Raw genomic sequence first — 25,895 nt, 5'->3', positions numbered from 1 at the left:
TTAGAGTTCGAATGGCGGGCGGATAGCTAGTTCTAGTCTGGGCAGGCCAGTCTATCAAGATCTATTTACAAATGATAATGATGATGATGAGGGGGAGGAGGAGGATAAAAAGCATCAACGAGTTGGATTAAAAGGATAAGTCCAGGATGAACAACGAACCTAGGAAAAGCAAAGCAGACTGCATTTTTTCAAAAAACTCCATATGTGACATAGCTCCTTTACTTGGACTGACGTGAGGCGTCATGGTACCACTTCCAAAGAACAGTGAAGAATCTAAATTAAACTATCGTTTCCCATTCATTCAGTATGAAATAGGGTATGGGGTTAGAAAACGGCGCAACACTAGCACCCCTCCCCCTTTTCCAAACACCCCACAACCACAAGAAATACAAGAAGTAACAACCCCTCCCGGAGACATTCGTCGATAGTTATAACTTTTTTTAGCTACGGTTTCCCTTGCTCACTCCCTTTTGACAGTTTATTGTTGCCAACATCTGGGTGCAAATTCAGTTCTTAATTCTGAGAATTTGTCTCCATATCGATCGAAATGCTTAGTTCCTGTTACCTGTATGCTTAATCATGTCTCGACAATATTAGAAGAAATTCCAAGTTGATCTCTCAAACGGTGATAATTCGCGTTTTCTTTAAAATGTGATTCTTACCCATTTTATGACAAAATTAGCAAATTCCATTTCCTACAGATCTCTAAAATGCAAATAATTGAATTTTTTTACTCCACTTAAATAAGAACAAGTGTAAGATCACATAAGAAAACACCATTCACCGTCCTTTTCGTTTTTTACGTTAACTTGTTTGCTCTCAACTAAATGTATGTATGAGTAATCAGACGTTGACGAGTGAAAGTAGAAAATAATTTCATGCGCGTTTTGTCAAAATTCTTTATTTGACAAAAAATTATTTCTTAATTTCACGAGTATACCAATTGATCACCTTTTAATATCATAGATAACAAATTAGGTTTACAATCCTGAGTTTTGGACTTGTTTATTGCATCGATGCATTTCTCGCCAAGCGTTGCCATGGCAATTTGATAATTTCACATATGAAATAATAAATAAACGCTGAAATTTCGCGCCAAAAAAACAATAAATAGAGTCAACAAAAAAAACGAAAACGCTAACACGTTAGCAAATTCTTTGTGCACACCAAATGAATTACGCTTCCACGAAAACAAGAATCGTCTAGTATACCTTGACATGGCGAAAACTGAAAGAAACCAAAACCAGTGCTTAATTTTACTTGATTTTATTAGTATTCAGTGAGATGGGGATGCGATTAAAAGGCACGCCAATTTAGTTTTGGTCTAATCTTCGCAAAATTCTTCACCTTTTATTTCCTGAAAGGTGAATAACACCAAGATTAGGTCACACTTATAGCGCAGTATCGGCCCGGTAAATAATTCATATCGAACTGGTTTTTAACCAATTGGAGGTTTATTCACTGACAAACAACACTTTCCTTGGCCCTTATGTTTGATGGCGTACCTCTTGTGAAGTTTTGTCCCCTCCCAGTTGGGCGGGTAATGCGATGTGAAATATAACAAAAAATAGAACATTGAGCTGAGCTAAGCGAGAGGTGAAAGGCTGCCTCCGTTGGCCGTATCCGTAACGTTAAATATGGCGAGAGGTTTGGCTTTACTGGTTTTAACTATTGTTTTATGGACTGCAATTTCGTGTAAGTACGCTTCATATTTACTGCTCTCTAGATCCGCATGCGGTTCCAAAATGTTCCCCTTGAAATCACGTTGAATTCCCGAGACCTGTGCACCAGATTAGATAACGTAAAATGTGGGCTACTAGAGCGGGGAAATAATGGTATTATTATCAGTGAATATGGGAATTTTGGACTGGATTGATTCCGAGGTGCCCATATTTTACCAACAACAGCCATGTTTTTATCAACAATTCTTTTTTTGTCTCGGAGATAAATCACATGGGAATCAAAAATGCTCGATTAATGATATTTTAGAAGTCTGTGATCTGTTTTGAAATCCAAATGAAGTTTTACAAGGTGATAATTTAGTAGCGCGTCTAATGGCAACCTGTTTCCATTAACACTGTCTCAATGGCCGCCTGTTTACTCTTGACTATAACATTGTTTTTGATTGATTGGTCTGCTGACAAAGCGGCGGGTGGACGTAACTTGCCACTGACAGGCAATCTGTGACTTTCACGCCTTGATGGTGAACGCAATTTTAGGCTAATTTGATTCAACCTTGCTCGATACAACGCTTAAAAAAACTTTGTAACGCTCAAAATGAAAGACAAATGATTCTCTCTGACAACAACTCTGTCGTGTTGTTGTCAGGTTTGCTTTCAAGCGGCGCAGTTGTGTTCCAAATTGAATCAAATTGTTGTTTTTTGCCTTGGGCTAGATGCGCCTGTAAAAGGAAATTCAGTTGTGTATCGCTTATATTTAATATAATTATGTAAAACGGTTTTCGATTTAGAAACGAGGTACGTATTTAAAGCAAAGCAGTTTTGCTTTCAACGGGCGATTAGCACAGACACCTGGTCACGTGACACATTCTTAGCCAATAAAATCTGACGCTTGTTCGACCGAAATTACGTGCAGTCGTGAAATACGAATTAGACTCGAGTTATTTCTCGCGCTATAGACTTTCAGTGACTGATTTTGTATATACAGACTTTATAAATCTAATATCACCGAAAAGGGTCTTATTACAATTTGTGATAGCGTCAGAGTGAAGTCAGCTGATTGGCTCACTTAACTCTGAAATTCGTGAGAAATAACACATGCTTACGAAATACAGCAGAGCTTTTAAGCTAAAAGCTCTACTGCGTTTCGTAAGCATGAAAAACTAGGCTGCCATCTTGGGATACCACATCGGTAGAGGTTAGAATATTAGCCAAAGATACGTTCTAAGTAAAAAGGTCACAGCTATAAATTTAGGCATGGCTAAGTGCAAAACAATGCAGGTTCTGTTTAGGTGGACCATATTGACTCTTGGACCACATTTCACCATTGAGTGAGGAGATAGAATTGGCGTTGCCTTGATTTCCTTTATCTTTTTGCTTTCTGTTTTGTTCCAAGTCTTCCGCTTGATTTGTTCTGCCTCCTAATCAGAGTATTTTTCATTTATTTGGCCGCATTCACTTACCGTCCGTATGCTCTATAAGAGCCCCCGCGGGCCATTCTTGTCATGATCAAGCACCCTTGAGGACCTTGAGAGGTTGCATATCAGAGAGGGGGCCTATTTCATTCAGTTAAAAGCCAGCAGGTTATTAGTTTACAAGTTATTGTTTCGAACTGTACTTGTGATCAACGACCTTCTGTATTTGTGATTAGTTACAGAAGTCCCAGTGCGCAATTTGCCATCCAGCATGGCAAATCTTATACCACGTCATCGTAATCTGCAAAGGGCCTATTGGGGTGACAAATTTCTTGCTCCAACAAGGAGGAGCTAATTTGAGAAGGGGTTGGGGCTTTATAGAGGATTTACGGTTTTAGGGGTAAGCATCGCTCGTTTTACAGGTATACGTTACTGAATATCTCTGTAGGTTAATCTCTAAAGATTTCGGGAGGCCCCTCTACCCACACCTTTTGTTTGTTTTTTTAATCTATAATTAGTTTCCATACTTATCTGCATACATTTTATAGTTTTAGCGAGAAGTGTTACAAATGATATCAAGGCAAATCCAGTTGGGATAATTTCCTTAAATCTTACTGGCGGCGTTACTTGGTTATGATAGTCATCACATTCGCTGAGTAACCAGTAATTAGATTCTAATTAAGTAAGCTAATACTCTAGATAGCTTACTATGCATAAAAGCTACAAACGCTGTAGGTGTAAGAAACTTTGGTTAAAAGTGACATGGTCAAGTCCTCAGTTATGGCACGAGAACAGCCAATAGTTATCGATCGTACCCCCTATGGCATCTATTACTAGTGCAACAAGCTTTCTCAGCTATAAGAGAAAGATGATTAAATTTTTAATTAATGAAATAATGCCATGCCACGCACACAAAGCTAAAAAATAAAACTATATTCACAATTTGAAGGGGCTTTCAATATACGTCTGATGGTTTTCTGGAGGTCTCCTCTCCCTATCAAAGTTATTTTTATTGCTTACACTTTTTTTTATTGTGACGTTTGGTGATACTGATAATGATGATGATGATGATGATGATGATAATGACGATGACAATGCTGATGATGATGATTTTGTTCTTTTCAAAGCCGATGAAGTCGAAAATAAAGCAGACAACATGGCTAAAGCTATCGCGCAGCAAAACAAAAAAGTTGAAGAGCAAAGCGAAGCTATGGAAAAAGCCATTGACGATAAAGGAAAGCTCGTTGATGCCAAAGAAGAGGAAGATAAATTTGAAAAAGCCAGCGAAAAGGTAGATGCTGTCGGAGATGCAGCCGATACAAAGTTTGAACAGAAAGGTATGTCATGCCATCCCAAATGCGGTGTATCTTTTAGTCGTTTTGCTCCAATACAATTCGTACGAAATAAGATTCAGATTTTGTTATAGAAATAAAATCTTGAAGACTGTAATAACTAAACATGTCTGCGACCTCTTATGGCCTATTGTAGCAAATCGTGAGCAAATCACGGTTTTCTTTGGTCCTAAATAACGGACAACACATGTTCTCGAGACATTTGAGTTACCATCAAGGGCGTAGCTAAGGGGGGCTCCTGGGGTACCCGTGACCACCCCCCCGTCCCCTTTCTGAAAGCCTTTCTTAAGCAAACAACCTACAACAGGCGGCGAAAACGCTATGACAGTCATGACAATCTGGTGAGTACCCTCACTTTGATACAGTGTGACCCCCCAGCCTTTGAAAAATCCTGGCTACGCCCCTGACCATTGCATGAACCAGATACATACGCTTCTTTCATAATCTTTTCAAAGGCAACGCTCGTTTTGCCCCAGTCGTCCCCGATCCAGTTTCTCTCGCCGTTCTCCTTTGGAGCCATATGCAGTTTATTATAAGACAGAAACAAACTGCAAAGCAGTGTTTTAGTTATTGCATTTTTTAACTCTCCGCGAATTAAAATGTTCAACAATAAAAGTATCATACTTTTATATTTATTTACAAATTTCTTATTCCAGCCAATTTAGTTGATAAACTTGCCGACGATACAAATACCGCTATTGAAAATCAAGCAAAAAAGGTTGAGGCACTGGGCACTCGAGCGGATGTGGACGAGGAACGTGCCAGTAACCTGGTAGAGAAAATCGGTAAGTGTTGCAGATCGATATGCGAAATACTATAGAAAAAATATATATTAACGCTTATAACACATTTATCTTGACCTGAAGTCGGAAAAAACTTCAGAGATGCTGTCTGTAATTCTCAATCTTAAGAAACAATGGCAAGTGTTAAAAAACTAAAAATCCTCCGTGAAGAAAAAAAAGATGGCGGCTGTGCATTTTACCACCAGACCTTGCAAACCTAACCCAGCACATTGGACACATAGCCATATTTTTACTATATTTGTCCCTGAACTAAGGATATTGTGTATGGTAGGTTTGAAGTTTTGTGACTTTTCTGTACGTTTTTGTGGAAGTTTTTAAGGTTTTCGTCTTCTACGAATTATGGATAAATGTACTAGTCGCTATCTTTTTTCTCACGGAGGATTATCACAATATATTTTGCCCGACAGACCTAGCTAGAACACTGCTTTCCCTTTAGGTAGTTTACGTCTTTCATTATCTCTTCTGGATCATTCCCTCTCTTAATTTTATCACCTTTTATGTACAACTTTCTCTTGTTTCAATTAATCTTTTAAAACTATTCCCCTTTAACCTACTTCGACAACTTTCTTGACGTCACAACGGAACCCGATTTGCAACATGACAGTCTCACTCACGTGACTCGTGACTTGACGCGACAGAAATTGCAACGACGCTTACATCATGTGAGAAAACATCTAATAACATAGCCGAAAGCGATTACATGAAGTAAATATATTTTGCGATTATATTATGTGTTTTCTTTTCTTAATGGCAAATCTATGCTACTCCAGCTAACTATTTGAAAAATTTCGAAGATCAGACAAGCAAACCACACTTTGAATACGCGCGTCATTATTTTTATTTTTATTTATTTATATTTATTTTTTCCTTTCTTCATTTGATATCCTATTTACATGTAAATCGAGCGGTCTTAAATGTAATCAAAAAGCAAGTCAAAGTAACCAGGTTTAAAAAACAGACGACTGGCCGATCAAAACAGCGGTCGAGAAATTTGACGGTGACATGCGCTTACTCCAGATTTTCACAATTCACGGGAAAAAATTTCCACGTAAAACCAAGCCATTTTACCTTTGGATACTGGTTCTCGAAATAAATTATGTACGTGCAAGCGATTTCGTTTTTGAAGACTCGATGTCAGTTGCAATTTCGTTTTCCGTTGGCGGAAAGAAAAGCCCTGCTCAAGTTTTTTCCTATGAAATTCAATTTGTATTTCGTGTGACTTCGTCAAGGCAACAAGATTGAAAAGAAAATAAAGGATCCTGAGACAAAGGTGAAGCCGAAGTCCCGGATGAGTATCTCCTACACGGTCCGAGTCCCTCACGAAGTTCCCACTGATGAGATGGCAGATAGGGACGAGTATGAAAGCGAGATTAAATCGAACACAGAAGAAGAAAAGACGTACCCATGGCCTCTCCGTCAAGAAATACATGGCTACATCCCAGACTTCCATCATAACCCGGATGAAGGTGCAAGCGACATGAGCCTGAAGCCGTTCAAAGTCGACGACGCAGCGGTGGACCATGATGCTTTGTCAAATGAGGAATTCACGGAGACACCGAGTTTACGAAACCACCTTGAAAAAATGTTTTACATGCCTCGACATCCAACTCCTCCTCCTGAAAATCCCTCCCTCCCTGCTCGTCTTCCTGAAAGACCGCCCCTCCCTCCACGACCATTTCTACCGCATCATAAGAGATTCGGTAGGCGCCGGCATCACTTTAAGGGATATGGCCCTCGAATGGGGAAAGAAGGGTTTATTCAACCTACTTCTAAAAGCAGTGATCTTGGGTTACTTGTGTTACCAAGTGGCGGGCCTAACAGGCTGTCTGAGGACGTAAGGAATCAATTGGAGGATGATGAGTTATTAAGGAAGGCTGCTAAACAGGCTTTTAACAATGATGAAGGTAATGTAAATGTGTTATCTTAATAGAATAGAATAGACTGCAACTACTGCCCACAGGGGCTGATCTAGGGGGAGGGTGCAGGGAGTGCGCATCCTCCTCCCCTGAGATGACATATTCGGTTTTAAAATTTGTTTACATCACCAGTCAGTTACGCCATTCCTTAGTGGTGCACCCAGTCCTAAGAAAAATCCTGGATCCGCCCCTGGCCCATTCCCTTCTGTGGACTTAAAACAAAGCAGATGACTTAAATTTAATAGATAGTTATTTAGTGAACATAGGAGCGAGGAAAATTGGTTTGATTCTAGGAAAAAAGGTACACCAATTCTTGTTTTTCTGCAATTGATATAATACTAGGCTGTTATCAAATCCTAATTTCTTGTAACCTCTTTGAATTAATATCACCAGAAAGAGTGTAAAGAGCTGTGGGACGCTAAGGCCTCTTAGCCTGTTGGTAGCAAACTTTGTTTTTTGTCTGTGCATGAAACCAAGTACAATTTCTTTTTTTATTTCTCCTTTAATTTCTTTGTATCCTCACGTTACAACAAAATTTACAAAAACAGCAAAGGCATTTTAGATACCTACCCTGTTTTGTGTGTGTTTCTTCGTATCGGTATTATATATGTAAGTTTGTTACTCTACTCTAGGTAACTTGTCGGTAGCCAAGTTGCCTTTTCTCGTGAAATTTCTAATTACTGCGATGTTTTCCCTTACAGTGAATGTGTTTTTTCTTACTCTTGTTAACTTTGTAGCTGTTCTCGTACAGTAATTATAATTACTGTAATTATTGTTGTTGTTTTTGTTGTTGTTGCTGCTGCTGCTGCTACTTCTGTTGCTGGTACTGTTGTTATTACCGTTGATTTTGTTGTTTGTTGTGGTGGTGGTGGTGCTGTTGTTACTATTGATGATGATGATGATGATGATGATGATGATGATGATGATGATGATGGTGGTGATGGTGGTGGTGGTGGTGGTGGTGCTGTTGTTAACTTAGTTGCTGTTTATTATGGTTCTAATGTAATTACTTTACTTTATAGACATGGATATCACGCAAGAATTGCAAAAGAGCGCTGCAGAGGACAACATGGAACGACAGTGGATGAAAATAAACGCCATTGGCAGTCCAGAGCTGTTGCTTCACTGGCCGCGCACCAGCAAGAAGCTGGGCGCCATTGGTCAACAGCAGGTCAGCGTTGTCAGTCCTGGCGAAGTAGATCTGTTACAAACTGAATACCCCGACTATCCCAAACCAAAAGCCATGGGAACTAACGTCCCAGGAATCATCAGGAGCAAGATTAGTAGGAAAAGAAAAGGAGAGGCGTTAAAGAAACTAAAACAGTGACAAAATTGAATACACAAAAAGAAAACAGGACAGTTGCTTTCAATACTATTCCTAAACTGTTTCTCTCGAAAAGTTACTCGCGGACACTTAAATTTATAGTTCTGTATTGTTGTCTTCCATCCAACGCCTCTAGTCTTCAATTTGATGATTGTTTGTGCGTAACTTTCGTAGGTGGGGTTTGTTAACTTCGCGTTAAATCCTTAGTCCAAATTTTTTTTCTTGTCCGCTTTATACAGCATGTGTCACAGGAATGGACTTAGAGCCATCTTATTCAACACAAACAATGCTTTGAAACGATAGACACTACTTTTAGTTAAATGAAATGAAGTACATTTTTCCACAGAATTACACATTCAACCAATTTGTACAGACTAATAAACAATGACTGTAAAACACTTCTACCAAGTTTTTAAGCTGAACAAATAGTTTCAAAACATGTTTTCTCAAAATTCACATCAACCATAATAATAATGTATTTGATTTGCGCCAATTAGATCGCACAAAAAAAGACATATAGAGAGTTGTAATACGCGCGATGCTGTATTTGTTAGCGTCGGCGTATGACACTGATATTGAACGGTCCACATGAATACGAATGATATTTGTGTTTTGCCTGAATAAGGATCGTCATAGGCCCCGTATACCGAAATATTCTGTGGTACTCAAGGACGCCTGACTTGAAATGGAATATCCTATTAGAGTGCGATCTGTTCTTACGAGTTCGACTCAGGTATTCCAAGCGTAAATCACGGATGGTATGCACCTTGAATAGTCCAGAATTCTATGATGTAAAATTTGCATATTCGAGACCAGCATACCAACCTCTTACAAATCGAGCGCAAGGGTCGTACAGGAGAATATTGCCCCGAGGTCGTGGCAGTACGGACCGAACGCAGCGAGGTCCGTACAAAAGCGACCGAGGGCCAATATTCCTAATCCGGCTCGGGCAAGCTAGGTTTGTAAGTAGTTTATTACATGGCACTCGAGCCATGCTTGGTCATTGAATTTGGCGGCTTTCAAAATCAAGAAGTACACGGATTATGACCGTTTGAATGGAAACGGTCCGTCTGGTAAAATCTTGACCAAGAAAGAACGAATCAGAAAGCTCGAATTTACCTCAAGACTACCATGCCATATAGTAATTTAGGATACTTTTGCTCTGGCGCAGTACCAGTGCAGCTAGTGTCATTCTTTTTAGAAGCTTAATTTTGCCAAGGCGTAACTCGATCCAGTTCCAATCCTCACCTCGTTCTCCTTACACCTACTCCAGTCCAAGAATGATTTGAAACATCTACTGACAATGGTCATCACATTAGGTGTAACACATACCGCTACGAATATCACTGCCATAGTTGTAAAAGTACGACAATAATAGGCCATTTTACAGTTACGTGTTCAGTTACCTGACCCATGAATGGAAATGACGCTGCAAGTGACCTTGTTTTGATACAAACCTCACTGCTTTGCTCATGTAAATGTAGACTCGTTAGCATTAGAACAACTTGATTTACAAAACAAAAGCAGTGAGGTCTTTATCAAAACAAGGTCACCTGCAGCCTAGTTGCCATTCAAAGGCCAGGTCATTGAGCAGTCAGCTGTAAAAGAACCCTAACCCTTACGGGTAGAATTAACGGACTACTGTAAATACTTCCAGAACAAGATGAAACACTGAGAGGCAAACAACAACTGGCATCATGACGTAACTTTCATCACCTCAACATCTACAGTTACCTGAACCGTCACTTGTCAAATTTCTTTTTCATTTTGCTTTTCATCCTTCTATTCGATTAATTCAGTTCTAACTTCCTTTTCACTGAGGCGTTTGCCACTAATGTCAATGTCTTGCACGCAATTTTCAATGTGTTCTCAAATAGGTTCAACAAGTCCAGTCAGCGATCCAACGAAGAGGACTGGCCAAATGATAGAGCCTAGCAAAGTGGTCGTATTTCCTGACTCGGCAGTCCGTGGAACCGATATCAGAAACATGCAGATCAAGGAATTCCATCCTAAGAATGGCAAAGGAAAATGGCTGGCAGTTCACATTCCTGACCATATGAGTTATCCGAGAAAAAATGTGAAAATTATTACTTCGAAAAAAGTTGCAAATGAGTTGCAGAGGGTTGTCGGGCCTAATCAAGATACCCTTGCGAGGGAGATTCAGTCTATTCTAGGTGTTGACGAGAACACGTTGCAGAAAATGATCATTGAGGGGCAAGAAAACGACGACGAGAGTACGGAAGGCGATGATGATGATTATGATGATGATGATGACGATAGTGAGGACGAGGATGACGATGATGAGGGAAATGATAACGATGACGATGAGAATGACGAGGACGAATTTCCAGGAGATGGGTATTTCAACGATGGTAAAATATCGGGAAAGAAACACAAGGAAAACTCTGGATCTGGGGTTGAAGACCCTAAGGTACACGTTGAACAGCCAGAAGGGTTTGAACTTCGATGGGAAGACATTCTTAACAACTTCAAGCATTTCAACCTTAAAAGAAGGAAGAAGATTTGCAAGCTATTCGCCTTACACAACAATAAATGCCACAGAGCAAGGAAACGAAAGCATGGCTTTAGACGAAAGCTAAAACATTACCTTCTTCGCATGCTAAGAAAATTTTTGAAAAGTAATAAAAATGATTTTGAAAATTATTTGAATAGTAAGCTGAAGGATGCCCTGGCAGGGAGACTTAAACCATCCGATGATGGCCTCTTGCATATTTATTCAAAAAATTCTGGAAACATGAACATGGAGGATTTCTTAAAGGATCTTACTGACAGCTCACAGCCGCGACTAAATGCTATGTCCCAGTCCTCTTCCAATCAGGCTCCCCTCACCATGGATGACACGGTGGGCGAAGGCGTTTTCAAAGTGACTCCACAGATGAATAAATTAGCAGACGAAGAGGGTCAAGAGCCTCCATCTGATGCTGTCTCAGAACTCAATAATATTATACACCCTCTACTAAATGATCAAGATAACAAAATGGATGAGAAACTTCAGACCAAAATTTTGCAAGAGGAGCTGGGTAAGTCCTTTAACGACTAAGAGGTGAGAAGGATTTTTCTGGGTTCGAAATTCGATGTGTTGCTAATTTGGGAGCCATTCATGGGGAATGTTTGGGAAGATTTAGTTTGAGATTATCTCTTTTGATTACTGATATGGAATGTGTTTTGAAGAGGTTCCCTCGCCACTATTTGTCTTCTCTTTTCATAGAATTACTGCTGGATAAGGTTTTTTTGTGATAGCCAGGATTGCATTAACGTACGTTTCAAATGTCAGCTCAAGAGGGTAGTGTTCGGAAACCTCTAAACGTTCTGAGAAATGCATGATTGCAAACGTTCGAACGACTGCGAAACTAGTGATCTCACTCGTTAGATATCAAGTTAGATATTCCAAACGAAATTCCATATCTTCGCGTTCCCATGTGACTGCAAGCGCTTCACTTTTCCGTCACGAGGCATGACAAATTTCTTCTTTAAAAGCTCAATTCGTTGTTTTGTTTTTAGGCCACGTCAATGCAGAACAGGAAGAACAAGAACGACAGAAAGCCAAAGATGCTTCGGTCAACGATCGTCTGATGTACATGTTCCAGTTACAAAATCTCGCAAGTCACAAACCCGGGGTGACGCCAAACGGGGAGATTGGGGGCCAGCCAATCACTGTGGTAAACCCGCACCAGGTCTCTCTGATGCAGATGGATCTTCCAGACAAGAACCCGGATATACCTTTACTGGCGTCCAGTCATACGAAGCCTCCCGTTACGAGGGCAAAAACTAGAAAACGGGTTTTTCCTGCCAGGAAACCAGTTTTCGCATTAAAAGCGGTTTTTCCTTTTGGAAAAAGAATTCTTCCCGTTAGGAACCCATCGATAAGACCGAGATTAGTTGGGACTTTTAGAATTAAGACTCCATGGCGGCCGACACCGACGAGGTTATGGAAACGAAGCTACGGAAGTCACAGTAAAGGAACAGTAAATAAGGTCAAATACTTGAGACGCATGGCCAGGAAGAGATCAAAAAGAAAATCATTTTAAATAACAGACAATTTGACTACTGTCAACTACAAGTTCGGGTACAAGACTGGGTGCTAGCTTGGCGCGCATGGATATCTGGGATGGTTTAGGTTGGAAATTAAGATGGCGTCAGTTGTCGGCTGAAACATTATGTTTTACATAAGAGAAAACAAAAATTAATCTGACCTACGCAGTATGATCGGATTTCAAAGTAGCAAAACCAGAGGAGTTAACAACATTTGAATTTTCATTTCCCGGGAAAGCGCAAGCAGCTCCGTGCTGCCGCCGTATTGAATTTTTCAACAATCCCAGATATCGAAGAACCCACGAGACGAGTTCCTTTTGTGGCTGTACACTAATTACACATACACGCACAGAACAATTTTGTAAGAAAGATTTGTTAGATAAGGTTTAGTTTTGAATAGAAAAAAAAAAATGAAACAATTGATAAATGCTCGGCTTATCATCATCCCCTAAAACTACGCTTGTATAGGTTTGTTTACTTCTCGAAGAAAGATTTAGATGAATAAAAATAAATGGTAGTCACCACACTGAATGAATAGGCCATTCCGAGTTTCCTTGTGCCTCTGTTTCAAAACGAGTCTTAGACCAAGACCTTTCATACGAAAATGAGTTTGATTTGCATGAAAATGAACCTGTAGGCGGAACTTATTTTCGTATGAATGGTTTCGCGTGAAGACTCGTTTTGAGACGGAGGCAAAAGGCATCTTGGAAATGGCCTAATCTTTAGATGCAGTTTTAATCATACCTATGCTGGCTTTTATCATAAAACGTTGAATGGAAGAGGTCGAAGAGTAATGCAAGTGCTAGGTATGTTATTCAAGTTAAATACAAGCGTCGTTTCTTTTCCAACAAGTTGCATGGATTTCGCATCTACAGTCACAGTATGAAACATTTTATGTCTGTACATCGATTATTGTGTATATAGTTGAATTATGTTTTTAATTACATTCTTTCTTTGTGAAAACACCTAATAAAAAAATACGTAAGTTGTAGCAAATGACAGACCTTTCGGCCTTTTTACTGTAACACGATCTTTTTAATGTTTCGGTAATCTTTAATCCACTTACTCGCAAGAGTATTAAATTTTTCTGTTTCGCAGTATCTTTTGTTGATATAAGCATTGGTCGTGTTTCTAGCAGGTATTGTCCCCCGTTTCGCATAGCCGACACGAAAGAGTAGACCGGTTGTATTAAACCCCCCTCCCCCTACCCCCTCTGTCCCCTACCCCCTCTGTCTCCTATCCCCTCTGTCTCCTCCCCCTCCCCCTCTGGGGGGAGCGGGGAACTGACACTCGTAATTTGTTCTTTCATGGCTACATGTGCGTCTTTCACGGCCATTGAGTTAGAAATTCGGTGTGGCTGATCGATGATATTGCTGCAGCGCTAGACTGAAAACCAGCGGCCCAAGGTTAATTTCCGGCGCCTAGGACACGCTTCAGTTTTTAGATTATACCCATTTAACCATTACAAATAGCCAGCTTTTCAACCTTCTGTCTGTTCAAGATTATGAGGCTGGATTTGCCTGGAAACTAGCTGTTCTCAGCACCTTAACTCTGAACGAAGATTGATGCGGGGGGAAACGCGGAAAGAGGCTTTTTAGGCCTGCATTAACTTAGTACCCTTATAAACTGAAAAGAATATTGAAAAAATGGGCTTCAAGTCTGGTGACTTCTCGGGTGTGACTATTTTTGAACCAGTTTCGGTGGCTTTCCAACATCTGGTAAAAAATGCCAAAATCCAAGATGGCGGATCCAGGATGGTTGTCCGAAAGTAATGATTTCAGTTTCGCGTCATACACGTCAGACAAAATATTTTCGAAGGAGCTATAAATCCTCCAAGCATGAACCAGCAAAAGTCGTTCGCAACCGAAGAATCTGAGAACGCAAAATTATCAAATGTCTTTTTCCATTTACTTGGGAACCAAAGTAGGTCAAGATAAAAGTGGAATGAAAAAAGCATAGTTCGGTGAATCGATAAGAAAGGGGAGGGGCACGGTTGAGTGACACATGCACAATGATTGGTGCGTTAGGATAGGCTTCGGGCGCCGGCTAAGGACGCAGTGTCGTGTCTTTCTCCATTTTCTTCAAACTGTTTAAAAAAACACCGATCATTCAGTATCTTCTTAATCTAGTGGAAATTTGAAATCGCTCTCCGATAACTCTGCAAAAGCTGCTAAATTTCACAGAAGTGGGCACAACTACACATGAGAGGAATATCATTTAAAGCAAAAACGTAAAACTACGCCTCCGTTGCTTTTGGTCACGTGGTCAGCGAACCAGAGAGACGTAAAAACATTTTAAAACTGGGGACGAGAATGTTTGATGCCTGAAAATGGCAGTGCGGAGCTAAAACGTTCGCTGAAGGTATCTTATGCTTGAGAAGTTCGATATTTCGAAATCGATCAGAAAAAAACCTGGAACAAACTATTTTAGGTTTATATCGACAACATTGATAATTTTTGTTTATTTAAGATCACTTTAAGCATTTTCATTTTTTGCATGTTTGAAGTTTGAAAAAATCCTGATTTGTTCCAACAGTTTTTTTTTCCCATAACGTCACGTGAGCTCGATCTTTCTTGTGGTCAGATAAGCAGCAAAAGGCGGGGATAAGCTTGTGGAATGTCATTGACCAACAGGTTAAGACGCAAATCCCTCCCACTACACTTATTTCAAAGAAATTACCTTATCATCCTGTTAATTTCTCATTACAGGGCAACGTTTCATTTTCAGCTCGCGTACATTCCTTCGCGAATAAGATGGCGTAAATTTTAGTACGAAAACGTCCCTTCTGGTATATTTACAATGAGGGTAAGTAGTATTGTATTCAGTTTACATCTTGTCTTATTTCCAGAAGTGCTTTTCTTTGGAGAAACGTAGTTTTGAGATTGTATCAGGTTAGCCAAACAACTTAATATATAAACACATTTTTGAATTTTACAGATTTTCATTAGCGTCTTCATCGTTCACTAGATAATATTAACATGGAATAATTATTTGCATTTTCGAAGCACATTTTTTGGTTCAAGGTATAAAAGTCTCACTTTACGAAAGCAAGGATCGATCTTTGTTTCCGACTTGTCTTCTGTCTCTCTCAGGTCGATCTGGAAAGCTCTCCTTAATCCCTCCAAAGTAAAGATATTGGTACTCACCAGAATCTCTCGTACTAAGTGTGTCATAACTCAGTGGGTTTTAAGTTTAAACATTAGAATAGTCGCTTATACTGCTAACTGCTAGGCTAGGACAAAAAGGTTACCTTTTGGGGTTCTTCCTTCACAACATAACTCATCTGTTCTGTGATTTCATGAAAGACAAACATGATTACACCGTCTCAGTATAATTATTTCTTTGGGTGCCTATACTTTGGTAACTTACATCAATTGTAGTGTTATTGGCCAATTCCTTTATATTAATTAATTTTTCTTGTCTTGCATCAGATTTCCGTCATGTCTTTGAAACCAATCCCATTTAGACGATTTGTTGGGAAATATTTGCTTGCAAAGTTTCAGTTGTAGGTTTTCAGACTGACAAGACGTGATGTTGTCAACTATGTTGTCAATTATGCTGACATTATTTTTAACCTTTTATTAAGATATTTAGTTCGAACAAATGGACAAAAAAGACTTAGATAATGGCTAAATATGAAATTAATCTTCCGACGAAGAGCAAAAACAGTCTTAAATTTCCCGAAGGAGTAAGTTCTCCTTATTAAACATTTACAATCACTCAGTCAAATTAATGATTTTTACGATCGACACTTAAAGTTTAATTAAAAGTGTTGAAGATCTAATTGTCATCAGGCCATCGTATTTTAACATCGTTCACATCGTACATGGATATCTCTAAGCATTAATTTTTTATTTGCAGTGAAAGAAAAAGAGATTTGATTCATGACAACATGGCGCTCAAAATATTAGTGATGATTCTGGCGTCGTTCTGTCTCGGTAAGTATCTTTTTTTAACATTTGTTTTTCTATGTCTGAGCTTTTTTGTTTATTGACAAAGTTTACACTTACAATGCAGACACAAGCGTAATGTTCACACGCGCGATAAGCTTAATCATAAGGTAACCTAAACCAGGTAACCTAAACCTGCCTTGATGAAGGACCCCTTGAATTTGCGTTATTCCCGTTTACACAGGTAGCCCAGCGACTCAAGCGCCAGAAGAAAACGAAAGATCTGCTTTTGTTGTTCTACTCGTGTTTATACAAGCAGTTGTGTTTGCATCTGCTGAGTCATGAATTGCTGTTGCTATATTTTTTTTCTGGTAGCCATTGTAACAAGGAGACTTTGGATAGAATCAATAAAACTCATTAAAAAGTGGTCTTAGCTTCACTGACTTTGGCATATTGAATAAGGAGCAAGCCAATTTAATTCTGAAATTTCCCGTTAGAAGCTATACTTCATTCAGTTTATGTCAGTAATGACGTTTCTTTATTTCTTAGCCGTGGCTGGGCAAGAAAACGAGCGCAAGAATATCAAAATGTTATTCGTTCCAGCGGACGTTATGAAAGCACTGCGTAAAAACCTCACCACGAAAGACTTACCCCCAGGCCTACCAGGACAGGGTACTCAGCGCTGGACCCCAGTCCGCCTACCAGGCGATAAGACTCACACGTTTGAAATCCGCATCAACCCTCGCACAGCGCACAAGCTTAACATGAACTTTCAGCATTTCAGAGTTGGTCGTGGCCATGGGCTACTTTTGGAGTTGAAAAACGTGTCCCTCTCGACGAAGGGAAAGACTGTTCTGGACAGGCTAGTGGAATTTTATAAAAACTGCGGCAGTGGCCGAGGCCATCGTATAGGCATGCGACCAGGCATGCATATGCTGCACAGATCAGGACACTTCCACTCCACCATGCACCATTCACTCTTGCTACCTGGCGACGTTCCGTTACTGAAGCGTATACAAACCGCGCTGGAGCATTTTTTCCCTAAGCGTCATGACGGATCAGTGGACGTATTCCAGCACAAAGATTCGAGCGGTGCAGTTCATTTTCTACCGTTTGAAGAAGTCAGAAGAGAAGTGAATAATCTTATAAAACGAACGTTAGTTAAGAGGGATTGTGTTAAGATCAGTACCAACGCATTGACTCGAGCACTCGATGCATTCAGACGGCAGCTCAATAACGACACAACAACGTCAAGTACTCAAAACGAAAGCTTCAACGTTAGTGATGAGCCTGACCGTGAAAATAGCGACAGCAATGGCGAGGAGGGCGACGATGAAGGCGAACAGAAAGACCAAGTCCTTTCATTTTCAAGGAATCTTGATTCGTTTAACCCGCACCCGGTCAACAAAGTGAATCTGACTTCATCTTCGGCCATGAACGTGCCAAGCGATGCTGCTGCTACTAAAATAGTTTCTGCGCTCGCCGACTTGAGGAAAGAAATCAATGATCTATCGAGCGGTGTTAGACAGATTCCTAAAGATAGTGACAGTACGGGCATCAATGTGGGCACCGATGATAGTGCAACCGGTTCTAATGCCAACATTGTTAAGATAAGCAGCGATAACAACGAAGCCAAAGATGGGAAAAATGACAACCACCAAAGCTTCGATATAAGTGTAGTAAAGAACAGGAGAAAAAAGATGAGTAATGATGACAGTGATGACGTAGGCAAGAAAAACGACGGCAATAGTGGCAACGATGACAGCAACAACAATAACAAAAACAACAACAAGAGCAATAGTAGCAACAATGCCAACAACAACAAAAACAACAACAATAGCAATAACAAAAACAACAGCAGCAATAGTGACATCAGCAATAACAGGGGGATCATGCTAGCCTTGAAACTGAAGAACATTGAAGAGGATCTGAAAACCCAACTTGTGAATGATTTTTTGAAGCAAACAAAAAACTTTTCGAAAATTACTAGCGATTCCGAGCCAAACAGCCTTTCAGGTGGAAATCTCGAAGACAACAGCAACGTAAAGATTACCAATGTGAAACCTGTCCATCCAGTTTTCAATCAAGTTGTCAATCATGTACAGCGAGTCAAAGCTGCAAAAGAAATGAAAGTCAACAAGAACTTATTCGAGCACGTGGACCATTCAAGTGGAACGAAAAAGGGAAACAAACAAGCTCGATTCAAAGGCAGAAAAGAAAGGGCGCGAAATAAAACTAAACATGTACCACGTCTTAAGGACAAGAAAAATAAGAAACGTCCCTCAGTTGTGTTTGACTACAAACCAAAATCACTAAGATTAAAGCTTAAGTACAAAGGTGGAAGACACGTAAAAGCTGACGACGAAGATGACGAGGAAGGCTATCTGAAACACAGAGGTAAAGGAAGACTAATTCGATTTATTCACATGCGAATACGGCATCCAAAAATCAAGGAAGTGCTACTACCAGACGAAGAGGAAGACTCTGAAGGCTACAGGGAAAGAAAATTTGACGACTCTCCAGTAGAAGCTAGCGAGGACGATGACAGTATGAAAGTGCGGTTGCTAAGGAAGTTACGTTGGCTCCGAATCCACGGCCATGGGGCCAAAATACGCAGGCGCAAGAGCCCGAAACTTCGTGTGGTTGTATATGACGACGATGAAGAGGAAAAACAACCGCATCGAGACAACTGGCGCAACAGCGAGTCCGATGAGTTGACCGAGAAAGTCGAGAAAATTCACGAAGATGACAGCGAAGCCGATTCCGAATCAGAGGCGGAATCGGAATCGGACTCGGAGCCCGAACCGGAACCTTCGTCGCATCGCTCTGACCCCGTTTTTATGGACGACGAGAACACCCAGCAGTACAATCAAGGCGGGACGAGTAATTCAAGCTCGGATAGTGACTCTGACTCGGATATGCAATATCTGTCAGATAGTATCGGGGATGACAGCACCCATTTTGGACGAGGCGATAGTGGTACTGATGTGCCCGACTTAGAACCTTATTTAAAGAAACACTACGGTAAGTTATCAAAATTGAATGAATAATAGGCCATTACCAAGTCACCTTGTGCCTCTGTGATAAAACAAGAAGATCTTTAAGATCTTACAACCGCGCTTTTAAAAGTTAACTGTTTTGGTAGCATGAGTGACCCGAAGAAAAAAAAAGGAAAAAAAAATATCGGTTTTGAACCTATTTCCAGCAAATTTGGCACACTGGAAGCTGAGAAAATTACTCTATTTCCGGTCATCATTTTTCAGCTCTTTTCGTCATATCCCCCCCTCGGGAGGGTTTTGTAAAGTTAGCGAATTAGTTGCAAGCCACCGTAATGGTGATTGCTGTCGGCGAAATGTTTATTTGCTAAAAAATTGCGGCCAAATCTTTCGGAGATGGAAGTCAGGACATTTGTAAGGATACAGAAAGTAATTTGGGACCAGTTGCTGACTTGTAAGGCTGAAATTATCCAGAAGTAAGGTTTTTTTAACGTGAACGTAACGAAGGCCGCGCGGTGAATAAATTATCGGCTCTTCTCACTGTCTCGTTCTGTTTTTTGTTTCGTTCTCTTTTGGAGTCCGCCGAGGTCATTTTTTCGTCTAAATGACTTGAGAAAAGTTCGAAAAAGATGTTCCTCTTGAATTTTCAGTTTTCAGGCAATAATCCTGGATTTTTTTGACCGAAACGTAGGTTCACTGGTTATGTTAATGTGTTTCGGTGGCTGTGGACGACCGTCGCTTCCTTTGTCGACTCACGCAATGAAGCTAGGTTACAAAAAAAATCTAATAATATTTAGTTCTGGTTTTGTTCGATTTCGTTGAAATTTTAATATGATGAAGCTGGATTGTTAACGAATAGATTTTAATACTGCCGATATGAGGTAGCTATTAACGCTAAAGTGATATATCGCTTCGATGTCAGGGTTTTGAAGAGATTTTTTTGCAACGTGTAGGTTCGGCGTGATTTTGTAATCTGAGATTTCTGTTGACCCTGAAGAAACAAGGTTTGGCGAGTAAACATTACCGATTGCGTAATTCAAAGTTGGCCGAGTGGAGATCTACGTCTGGTCTCCGACAAAAAAAAAATAAAAAAATAAACCAAGGGTAGAACATGAACCGCGCTCGGCCCATGGCCGCGCGGTTAACGAGTCTTCATGCGAAACCATTCATATGAAAATGTGTTGACCTGCATGTTCATTTTCATGCCAATAAAACTCATTTTCATAAGAAGGTTTTGCACCAAGACTCGTTTTAAAACAGAGGTGCAGGGTAACTCGGAAATGGTCTATTGCGCACGTGAAGTTCCCGTGTTCTGTGACAATGCGCAAATAAAGCGTTCTCTGAATGTTCGTGTGAAACAAAGATTTACCTGCTCGCCATGACTAGTTATTGTAATGTAAAATACACCCTACCATATTAAATTTCTACGATTCTCATTTAGGGCATTATCGTTTTTCAGAAACAAACTAAAGGAAAAGTTCATATACTCGTTTGAAACTTTCGTAAACGGTTTCAAACCATTTTCTTTCTGCGCTTTCAAATCCAACACAGCAGCTTGACTGTAGTCAGACAGCCGTCGTTTTGGAGACCGTGGGGACAAATTATGATTGATTTACTTTGTTTTTCATTTAGAAAACGAAGAAGATGAAGAAAACGAAGAAATCAAAATGTATAATGATCAAGATGGAATCGACGCGCGGAAGCTGGGCGACTCAATGGAAAAACGCAAGACGTCAAAAGAGGACGACACGATTCTGAACGAGAAAACAAACAAAGTAGATGACAACGATGGAGAACAACCTGGAAAAATACACATTCACAAAATCCCTTTTAAAATCCAAGAGGATTCAGACGGAGTGGATACCAGCTTGCTGAAAGAACCGCCACACGATGCGCTTGGCCTGCAACAAGTGTTCTCGCACGATGCCGATATTTCATCAATGGCGTCTCCAGAAATCTCATCCATGCCATCCACCGAGATGTCTTCATTGGCGCCTTCCCAAATGACGTCCATGACCTCTCAACCGGTTGCCATGCCGTCAAACCCTCCTCCACCCAATCAGAACGCCATGGATATGTCACCAAATATGGTCATGCCGCCCGAGCAGTCGACGATGGTTCCCGCGGCGGCAGAGCTGCCTCAAGTGAACGGTGGTGTCCAGGCTGCGAGACCCAATGTTGCCGCGTTCAATTATCAGCCCAGTGTGACTACACAAGTGAACAGTATGATGCCCCAGACGCCGTTCCCGCAGGTCAGCAGTATGATGCCCATGCAAATGCAAGCAGGCGGGCCTGAAGTTTCTCCCATGACTCCCGTTATGCAACCGGGGCAGATGCGAGCAGTAATTTCTCGCGGTGAAAAAAAGGCGCCAAAGAAGTCTCGATCAAAGAAACGCGCGCAGCATGTCCGTGTCTTGGGTGTAGGGCATAAACGTGTTAAACTCAAAAATAAATCTCGCCAAAGATCCAGATCAAGCACAGTTTAATGATTGTTGAGTCATACACCAGTCCTGTTTTCTCAAATAAGAAAGACTGCAACGTCGACCAGCCAAAAGCAGCTCAAACCTCATGTAAGAAGCTAGTGTTCCTCATCTGGGGTTTGGGGCGGGGTTTGGGCTGTGCGCGGGAGAAAACTGACATGCCATAAATGTTGATATAGCGAACAAGCTTGGTGAATTTCCCTCTGGTTATCGGATGTTGGGCTTTCGTGTTAGGCAAATAATTAAAGAGATGTTTCTTTATTTGAGCTGTCTAATTAGTTATAAATAATAAAAAAAGGTATCTGACCAATCAAAGCAGGATTGCTTTCTTTTCCCCGGAGATTTTGTTTAACAGGAACAAAAGCAAAAGTTATGACCTGGCGTTACACTTGTTTTCTTACCCTTGGCACCACTGACATATTATTTTTTCTTGGATTATTCTGACTGGTTCAATGCGCCATTCAAGGTCATTACTTTTGGTTTTATTTTGTGACAGCGATTAAAAAGACAATCTGTAACTAACCAAAAATTTTCTGTGTATTTAGCTGGAGAGGTAAAATGCGTGTAAAATCGCTTAAATTAAAAAGAGCAACCCTATCTGTCCAATATTTATTTCAACAATCTTTACGTTCAGAGATATCGATCTTCAGGTAAAAAGATAAATTTATCAGTTTATTTTCAGTGTCTGGATTTACTTAGATACTATGCAGGGTTTTATGCAGTCGCTGGTTTAAGACTTGGGAATTCCACAAGATGATATTTTCTCTTTCTATTTTTCCATTGTATGGTCTTGTATGGGACAAATGATTGGAATTGCGCATTATCAACCTAATTCGGATAAAGTAGATATGCAACAAAATAAATATTCGTAAACTGTTTGGGCAATAAGGTACTTTTTCCGCTAATCTAAGCTTTAAGCTAAGGGTTAACTGTATTCATAGATCTGAGTTGTATCTTGTATCAAGAATCGAACACGCCGGTCAGTAATAAGCAAAGGTCGGTCGCTATTTGACAAACTCAAAATTGTGGTAGTCAGGGACATTCTTGCACAGACACTAAGACGGTCCAAGTCATTAAGAGAGTTGAATATTAAATACCCTCGAGGTGATTTTGACCATAACCCTAAGTGGGTATAGGGCCAGATACCCTCGAGGTGGCATGTACTAAATATAAGGAATATCAGCAGATATAGAGAGAAAGTAATTGCACAAAAAGTAGTCATTCACTGAAGTTATATACATTGTTTTCTGGATTGCAAATCCAATACTTTCAAATTCTTTGTTACATATAATTTATCCAAGCTTATTGTCAGTTAGTTATGTATCAGCATTGCAATGATTTGGCAGGAAATTGTCAAACAGAGGAAAATAACACGATAAACATAATATTTCGAAACGTTCAATAGTTTCACGTTAATAAATCGGGAATCTCTAGCTATGGTTAGGTGTAATACATAGTTATTCTTTAACTGAGGTAAATCATGTAAAGAATTTCTTCACTTCTTCAATAAATAATAATTAAAAAGGCAAGTATAGTTCTTGTCCATGTATCCTAGTATGGTTAAATGTTCTTGAGTTTTAACCCGGGCTTGACCAGACTATGCACTACAAAGGGGTACTGTAAAAGCCCTTTTTAAAGGCCCCTTCCTGATAATAAGCTCCCTTTTAGAATCCCCAACATTATGGGCGATGACACCCCTAGCTGAAAGGAACCTTTGCAAGTCATGTTTATAATTTAGAGCTTTGATGAAAAGTCTTTCCTCACTGTCCGTTTTCAGTCACGACAAGCTTGTCACGCAAGGAAAAATTGGGTGAGGTATTGAAGGAATTTCAGCGTGGGCGCGCTTCTGTATAAATCTAGAGGACTAGAGTTTTGTTGTAGTTCACAAGAGTAACGCACGGTGATCTGAAAGACGCACCCGAAATGTGTGAAAAATTACAGGTGCTAAGCCTTTCATTGTTGAACTTCGCAAAAGCAAAAGCAAAACCCATAGGAATGAAGAGCAGAAAGGCCGAATAATTCAACAAATTGGGTTTTTCTTTCCCACCTAAGAAAAACATGCAGGAAAACACACGTATTTGAAACTCAGAGACCCTGCGTTACCCGGGGTAATATCTTAATTCCTGGTAAATATTTTCTGTGTACCGTTAGACGTCAATTAGCCAATGAGCATTCGGAAGTAATCCCAATGTCGTGCCAAATATTTGTCATTTTTTTGCCGAAGCTAAATATCTTACTAGCCCCCACTCGGTGGAGTTTCTTGTAATCCACCGTAATGACTTCTAAATCCCTTTCAGACAATATACTAGTATTTTTAATTTTCTAAAGACGACATTTTGCTCCCCGATCAGCACTCTTCTCTTTTGGACAGCTTAATTTAGACAATTATATGTTCTTTTTTTTGGCCTAAATGTGGACTTCACACGGGGTAGCGTGAGGCATTTGTAAAATTCCTTGTTATTTATGCAGATTGTGAGCGGCTCCGCGCTCAAATAATTTTGAGCTATTATCACTGCCAAAGTTAATTATAGCACTCGCTCTTCATGACGCGGTTTCAAGGAGAAAGAAGACAAAGAGTATATGACAGCTGACTCGTGAATGTGGATTTCCAAAACTCCTTTGTAGTTGCCCGCCCAAGCTTGGAGAAAATTTCGAGCGAAACCAACCCGCGTTATAATTTGTGCGGGTAGTGCAACGCCTGAACTTAAACTGGCTAGCTAGTCACGCTGTATTGGATTCAAACACATTTTACAGACTTAATCTAAATCCAGCCAATGATGAAAAGTCCTTGAGGATAAAGTACTGACATTTGCTCACCCCCGGGGCAATTTGATCTTTACCTTTCAATTCTCGCTGCGTTTGGAGTATAAACAACGGCCAAAATGGCCTCGCAGAAAGCGAGAGAAGAGCTCGCTCGACAATCAGGCTTCGAGGATTTGTCGTTCGCTACAAGAAGTTATCGCCCAGAGTACGCTTCTTCTCCAGACTTACGTGGCTCATACAGGCGTGAGTATATTCAGGGATTAATTTAAGAGTTAATAATGTGAAAGTTGAGGGACCATTTCTGTAATTTAGTTGTTCAATGGCTTCTTTCGTTTTCTTCGCAGCCGGACGAGTAATTCGAACTTCTGAAATAGAACCCACGTTACGAGCCAAGCTTGCTTTCACTTCAGGTAACTTAAAAGAATGCTCGATTTATTTATCAAGATAGTGGTTTTAAGTGTAGGAATGTTTCGTTTGATTAGATGCAAATTCTCGAGAGCTCTGAACTATGATTTATAACTCGCTGAAAACACCAGACATTCCACCACACGTGAATTATTTCGCTAGTTTTGTCTGAAAACTTCAACTTCGCTCAGTCTCTTGAGGTTAGAATGATACTTGCCGTGTTCTAGTCTCTTAAGGCAGTTGAAGTTGTTGTAGTTTTGTTTGCAATAAACGGAGTTGTTTATATTTAAAATCGATTCATTAAACTAATTTTGTGTGTGTTGGTAAACCAGGGGGCCATGACCGAAAAGGTCGAAGCATTTTGACTATTCCAGCCGGAAAAACCGAAGATTTGAGCGTAGATCGACTGGGAGATACGCTTTCGTACCTAACTCAATCACCAAGGTATATAAAATTATTTCTACTTCAATTGTTCTTCGATCGATTCTTGTAAACTTTTATCGATTTTGTACAAGAAATGTGAGCGGGTGTGAGACAGCTTTCTCGTCCATGTACGTGACATTTTCTTTGCTTCGTTCAGAGAGTTCCGCAAACAAAACTACAGGATTGAACCAACAATTAGGTTAGGATCCCTTTTCTGGCTAAACAATGCATGCAGACACGCAAGGTTAATTTACAAATTGCATAATTCCCAACAGATTCGCGTTTGGGACAATTTAGTAATTATGAAACACAATCTTAGTGTAAGTAATTTTCTATTCGTGGCGCAAATGCGCAGGAATTCTTTTACGTTGAAGTGCCCAGATTATAGTTGACATC

The 25,895-nt window shown here is 40.2% G+C and overlaps 3 protein-coding genes across 8 annotated transcripts in view; all 3 read left to right on the top strand.

Annotated features, from left to right (window-relative positions):
- The first annotated feature begins 1,208 nt into the window (after positions 1–1,208).
- On the top strand, positions 1,209–12,661 carry LOC145470552 (uncharacterized). 2 transcript variants are annotated; one of them, XM_081454363.1, is made up of 5 exons: positions 1,209–1,695; positions 4,222–4,431; positions 5,103–5,231; positions 10,367–11,530; positions 12,012–12,661. In XM_081454363.1, exons 1-5 carry the CDS (start codon positions 1,638–1,640, stop codon positions 12,536–12,538), a joined length of 2,088 nt encoding a protein of 695 aa, XP_081310489.1. In that variant the 5' UTR covers positions 1,209–1,637; the 3' UTR covers positions 12,539–12,661. The 2 variants fall into 2 exon arrangements, with proteins under 2 accessions (XP_081310489.1, XP_081310488.1); XM_081454362.1 differs by lacking the exons at positions 10,367–11,530; positions 12,012–12,661 and adding exons at positions 6,479–7,153; positions 8,188–8,993.
- Positions 12,662–16,836: 4,175 nt separating this feature from the next.
- Positions 16,837–23,669, top strand: LOC145470541 (uncharacterized). Its single transcript, XM_081454349.1, has 2 exons — positions 16,837–19,456; positions 21,061–23,669. The coding sequence occupies exons 1-2, from the start codon at positions 16,951–16,953 to the stop codon at positions 21,912–21,914; spliced, it is 3,360 nt and encodes a 1,119-aa protein (XP_081310475.1). The 5' UTR covers positions 16,837–16,950; the 3' UTR covers positions 21,915–23,669.
- A 667-nt stretch (positions 23,670–24,336) lies between these two features.
- Positions 24,337–25,895, top strand: part of LOC145470535 (obscurin-like) — a 123,757-nt gene continuing 122,198 nt past the window's right edge. For 3 of the 5 annotated variants that reach the window (XM_081454340.1, XM_081454338.1, XM_081454337.1), the window contains exons 1-3: positions 24,338–24,914; positions 25,016–25,081; positions 25,409–25,520. In XM_081454340.1, coding sequence (XP_081310466.1) covers positions 24,791–24,914; positions 25,016–25,081; positions 25,409–25,520 — 302 coding nt within the window. In that variant the 5' untranslated portion in view covers positions 24,338–24,790. Of the gene's footprint in view, positions 24,915–25,015; positions 25,082–25,408; positions 25,521–25,895 lie in introns of all 5 variants that reach the window. The other 2 variants (XM_081454339.1, XM_081454341.1) reach the window with 2 other exon arrangements.

The sequence above is a fragment of the Orbicella franksi genome, chromosome 15 (genome assembly GCF_964199315.1).
Source record: "Orbicella franksi chromosome 15, jaOrbFran1.1, whole genome shotgun sequence".
Taxonomy (NCBI): Eukaryota; Metazoa; Cnidaria; class Anthozoa; order Scleractinia; family Merulinidae; genus Orbicella; species Orbicella franksi.
The sequence above is the reverse complement of the archived record's forward strand: the minus strand, read 5'-3'. Positions and strand labels throughout refer to the sequence as shown.

What these genes read in the sequence shown, in the direction of transcription:
- LOC145470541 (XM_081454349.1), top strand. Translation starts at nt 16,951, where the DNA reads ATGTCAGTAATGACGTTTCTTTATTTCTTAGCCGTGGCTGGGCAAGAA. An exon ending in TTATTTAAAGAAACACTACG is followed by an intron (nt 19,457 to 21,060) that starts GTAAGTTATCAA and finishes TTTTTCATTTAG; the next exon opens with AAAACGAAGAAGATGAAGAA.
- LOC145470552 (XM_081454363.1), top strand. Translation starts at nt 1,638, where the DNA reads ATGGCGAGAGGTTTGGCTTTACTGGTTTTAACTATTGTTTTATGGACT. An exon ending in TACAAAGTTTGAACAGAAAG is followed by an intron (nt 4,432 to 5,102) that starts GTATGTCATGCC and finishes TTCTTATTCCAG; the next exon opens with CCAATTTAGTTGATAAACTT. An exon ending in TAACCTGGTAGAGAAAATCG is followed by an intron (nt 5,232 to 10,366) that starts GTAAGTGTTGCA and finishes GTTCTCAAATAG; the next exon opens with GTTCAACAAGTCCAGTCAGC.